The sequence below is a fragment of the Lissotriton helveticus genome, chromosome 1_1 (genome assembly GCF_964261635.1).
Source record: "Lissotriton helveticus chromosome 1_1, aLisHel1.1, whole genome shotgun sequence".
NCBI classification, from domain to species: Eukaryota; Metazoa; Chordata; class Amphibia; order Caudata; family Salamandridae; genus Lissotriton; species Lissotriton helveticus.
The window spans coordinates 1,296,072,752-1,296,075,471 of NC_136057.1; the positions used below are offsets into that span (position 1 = coordinate 1,296,072,752).

Here is a 2,720-nt window from a genome sequence, read left to right on the forward strand (position 1 = left end):
CTATTTGAAGAGAAGGGGGCATATTTACAACAAAAATGGCGCAGTTCTGCAAACTATTTTGCTTCGCCAAGCTACGTTATTTAAAAAATGCAGGGATGCACCCCTGTGCTCTCCCCTGAGCTAGCTCTAAAACAGCAGCCTAGCGCCAAAGCAGGCACCCTTACATCAAGATGCGAGCCTGTCTAAGTTGTAGGGGTGATAGTGTTTGTGCAGGAATCTTTCCTCACAAAAACAATCATTAATGGTGTTTTGCTCCTCCTATGTGTGCTGGAGAATGCAGCACATACAGAACAAGCAAAAAAACAATGTGAAATAAAAGAATTTCTCCTTGTTGCACCAAGTTAACGCCTCCCTGCATAAAAGCATCCATGTGTGCTGCACAAGGCAGCACACATGGAAAAAGCAAAAACGGGGAGAAATAATGCATTTCTCCTCGTTTCACCAAGTTTGGACCAGGTTTTCCCTGGTCTTAATTTTGGCACTGCCTCCTATGTACGCCATCCTTGTAAATAGGGGGCAGCTTCAAAATCAATGGGTGTCGCTACGGAACTCCCACTGCAACACCCACTCCCTAAACATAGCGTGAAAGGGTGCCTTATCTACAAGGCGGTCAAAAGAGGGTGGTGATGGACGGAGCATCTGAACCAATCAAACACTCACACCCAGTAAACAGATCTGGGTTGAATCCATCACCGTTCTTTAGCCCACTCTGCCACCCCAGTTCAGACATGGCCATATGCAAATCAGTCTGACCCTGTGCCTCATGGGAACAGTCCAGCCCGAACTGCCAAGCCATGCCTTCCTTGGACCGGAATCAAGCTTCCTAGGACCGGTTGCTGGCATTCCAGCCGTCTTCAGCCCGGCTTGCTTGAATCCAGTGGCAAAGTGAGCAAGGGACTCAACGTCTGAGCATACCCTGCCAACTTATGGCGACAAAACGGTACAAAAGGGAAGGCATGGCTTGGCAGTTCGGGCTGGACTGTTCCCATGAGGCACAGGGTCAGACTGATTTGCATATGGCCATGTCTGAACTGGGGTGGCGGAGTGGGCTAAAGAACAGTGATGGATCAAACCCAGATCTTTTGACTGGGTGTGAGTGTTTGATTGGTTCAGATGCTCCGTCCATCACCACCCCCTTTTGTACCGCTTATGTACAAGGCAGCGTTAAGCCATGTTAGCTGGCTGCACACTGCCTTGTAAATAAGGCGAAGCACCTACCGCCAACGCAACGTCGGAAAAAGTGACGTTGTGGTGGCGATAGGGGCTTGTACATGTGCCCCTAAACCGCTAGGCCACATCTCCCAAAGCCACTTACCGGAGAACAGCCTGAAGTCATCATCTTGGAGCACTTCTCGCGCCACGTCGGACTGCATCGTGACAAGGTCACGGAGAGACACGAGCAGAGGCCTTATATACCCTGCCTTTGGGTTACTGGGAAGTGAACGGGAATATCATATATATGTCAATTACCAAGAAAGAAGCGAGATTATCTTGACGGAAATAGAGCCATAGGAGAGGTCGCAGGGGTTGGGTTGGAGCCCGACAGACCGCTATTTACATTCAAGAAATGTCTTTATTTTGCAAAAATGAATAGTGGCAGACAACGGGTAAAAATAAGCTAATCTACCGTCAGAATCCCGCGCTGTTTCCTGTTTACGACGAACTGAGAACCTGCCATTTTCTAACAGGATGGAAAATGAAACATACTTTCAGATAGCTTTGGTAATGATTTTTTTCGTGGGTTTTGCTCTGCGGGCAGAGACCTACGCAATAAACAATTTATTTGGCCCTCACAGACATATAGTTTGGAGTTCGGCATAGAGGTGGGCAGCTCAAAGGTTTCTGTTTTGTTAAGGATGTTGTCTGAAAAGTCACACATGTGCATAATTGTATATCTTCGACCACGGCTACAAAGAAATATGAGCGCTAGGTAAGTGTTTAAACGTTAGCAAGCAAACAGGGTGCTTTAAGTTAGCAGAGAATACTGTGATTTGAAAGTAGGCATACATGTCAAATGTAATGTGTTTTTCCATGTAAAAACATTGATTCCACTAAGCCACAGTTGCCAAACCTAATCCAGCAATGGCCGGATCAGTGCCAGATTTTAAGGAGGACCACTAAATTTGCAAATTAGTTTCGTGTAGATTAACTATACATTTATCGTATGTGGATATCCTGAAAATCTGGCATTGATTCAGCTCGCCTGGATTTATGTTGGATAACAGTGTATCAATCAAACGATTAAAGGTCGCATAGAGCAATTGCAATGTAATGCCAGTAATGAAAATGGTTGTTGTTATTGAGTAAATCAGCTAAAGTGCACTCATAGTGCAAGGCCCTGGGCAGAGCCGATCTTGCTAAAATGATGGATTAAACCCAGATCTGTGACTGGGGGTGAATGTTTGACTATGTTCAGCATTCCGTCCATCATCTTTTTGTGTTGCTACAGTCGCCCTAAGTAGGAAGGGTGTGCCCAGAAGTGAGTCCCATGCTCAGGTGCTACTGGATTCAGATTAGCCTGGCTGATGAGATGTGATTCCCCAAAACCGGTCCAGGATGCTTGTTTCTGGTCCAGGGAGGACTTGACTTGGCAGTTTAGGCTGGACTGTCCCAATGGGGAGCATGGTCACGACTGATTGGCATATGGTTGGGTCCAAACTGGGGAGATTATGATGAGCAAACAAAATATGGATTACACCTAGATCAGTGACTGGGCTGAA

At 46.4% G+C, this 2,720-nt stretch overlaps 1 protein-coding gene across 1 annotated transcript in view; it reads right to left on the bottom strand.

Moving 5' to 3' along the window:
• LOC144822966 (hepatic lectin-like) overlaps positions 1 to 1,453 on the bottom strand; it is a 106,295-nt gene extending 104,842 nt beyond the window's left edge. Inside the window, exon 1 of the mRNA XM_078681054.1 lies at positions 1,316 to 1,453. Within this exon, the coding sequence (XP_078537180.1) occupies positions 1,316 to 1,373 (58 nt within the window). The 5' untranslated portion in view covers positions 1,374 to 1,453. The remainder of the gene's footprint in view (positions 1 to 1,315) is intronic.
• Positions 1,454 to 2,720: the final 1,267 nt, after the last annotated feature.